The sequence below is a fragment of the Camelina sativa genome, chromosome 14 (genome assembly GCF_000633955.1).
Source record: "Camelina sativa cultivar DH55 chromosome 14, Cs, whole genome shotgun sequence".
Classification (NCBI taxonomy): domain Eukaryota; kingdom Viridiplantae; phylum Streptophyta; class Magnoliopsida; order Brassicales; family Brassicaceae; genus Camelina; species Camelina sativa.
In genome coordinates, this window is record NC_025698.1 from 29,986,084 (window position 1) to 29,988,125 (window position 2,042).

Below are 2,042 nucleotides of genomic sequence, written 5' to 3' on the forward strand. Positions count from 1 at the left end.
AGGATAATTACTATAATTAATTTGGAAGTTATCCTAATCTTTTGTTTTGATTTTTCATGCAAAATATAGAACAATTTCGATTCTAACAACCTAGAACAAACAGATTAATTTTCTCTCTAATTCGATTTTAGGTTTCTAGGTTCAATGCTTTCATGCAGTCAATCAATCAATAACAACCAGATTTCAATCATGATGTAATTTGTTCAATTCGCAAGTAATCTAGCAACCCTAAACCTCACACAATCCGATTTTAGTATTTTAAGGTTCTTATAGATTTAAGTCAGGTTCGATGTGTATATGTCCGATAGTTTTCGAATTATTTACCTTCCACCGATTTGGGGTTGACTGGATATGAACCGGGAGCTAATGACCTTGGTTTTACTTCTCTTGATCACGAACCTCGGAAAATATCAGCACACGAACCGATCACGAACAGGGAGCTTGTCACGAACAGGGATTTACCTCGAACCTCGAACGAGTTATGAATAAAAGCTTGATCACGAACTGAACCGGACCACGAACGAAGATTGATCACGAACTGGTCACGAACAGGAAACGATCGCCGAACAGAACTCACCCCGGACAGAAACAGACCACGAATAAAGAGAGAAGACGGCGGCGACGGTTTAGGGTTTTAGGGTTTTATCTCAGTTGGACTTTAGAACAAGTCGTGCTGATAACGTGTTATAAACTAGAGAAATCGAAGGAGGTTTTCTCTTGTCTTCTTATTCATTAGGTATTCGATAATCATACACATATATAGTGAAGGACAAACCCTTATCACTTTAGGAAACACTAAACCGACTAAGTACAAAGGAGGTTGCCAATGGGCCTTCGGCCATGGGCCGTAAACTCTAGGACGCACATGGACCGTGTCTGGGCCGTGCATGGGCCGGTTATGGATATCCACCATCCAGTGTTTTATAATTGTTTATGGCTTTATCTCATAAGTGTGGATATAATGAATTGGTATACAACACCAGCAGAGTCCTCTGTTTTACAAAAAGTGTCATTTTAACACATTTCATACAAATTAAGAAAAATTTGAATTATATATGTTTGCTCTTATTTAATAAATGGTGAATGATCTAAATTCAATGAAAATAGCTTTGAGTTTAGGGGTAAAAAAAAATTTAGCATTAAAACACTCATTGGAAATGTAAAATGACATTTTTTGTGAAATAATTTTTTTTTAATTGAAAATGACAATCTTTGTGAATTAGAGAGAATAATATTAATTACGGATAAAGACTCATTGGCTTGAATTGATGACCATATTTTAGGAAAAGAACAAGGAGAAATGTGATATTCCTCTTTATTCCACAATTTTTTTACCATTTGATAGTAATAATTTTTTGTTTACATTCCTCTACATTCTTAAAAAAAATATTTTTCTTTATATTTTTTTGACTGACGAAGAACTTATACTAAATATTATTTTCAAATGGTAAAAAAATTGTGGAATAGAGAGGAATGTGATATTCTTCCTCATTTTTTTTTCTAAATTTTAGTCACCAATTGAATCCTAAATAAATAAAAATGTTTTGACAAAAACAAACCAAAATAACAATATTTACATAAACAAAATTTAGAGAACAAGAAGTATTTATCGCTGCAAAATTAATATAACTTGTGTTTTGCATTTAAAAATTAAAATGTCGATTAATACTACAATCTCTGTTAATTATTTACATTTGATATTGAAAATTTGGCTGAGAAATATTTATGGCTGTATGTGAAAAACATATTTGTCAATTAACTTGCACAGAAACAAAAATTAGTATTTATATAAATAGAGATTTAAAACCCTAAATATTTTCCCGGCTTTTTTAATTTCTGTCTCTGCCTCTCATCCGTTGGAATCGCTAAATTGTCAACAGTGATGAGGTCGATTTCGAAGAACGTGCTAGTTTACAGACACAGCCTTTGTCTCAGATGTAATTGTACGCTTGCTCTCTCTAACCACGATCCCATCACCCCAAAAAATCCAAACTTTCTCGACACGAGGACGAGCACTGCTATCTTTCAATGTAATTCTCAGA

General features: G+C 33.3%; 1 protein-coding gene across 1 annotated transcript in view; it reads left to right on the plus strand.

The window, feature by feature from the left end:
- Positions 841 to 2,042, plus strand: part of LOC109124965 (pentatricopeptide repeat-containing protein At1g53600, mitochondrial-like) — a gene marked incomplete at its 3' end in the record, with an annotated part of 8,648 nt that continues 7,446 nt past the window's right edge. The window contains exon 1 of the mRNA XM_019235631.1: positions 841 to 847. Coding sequence (XP_019091176.1) covers positions 841 to 847 — 7 coding nt within the window. The remainder of the gene's footprint in view (positions 848 to 2,042) is intronic.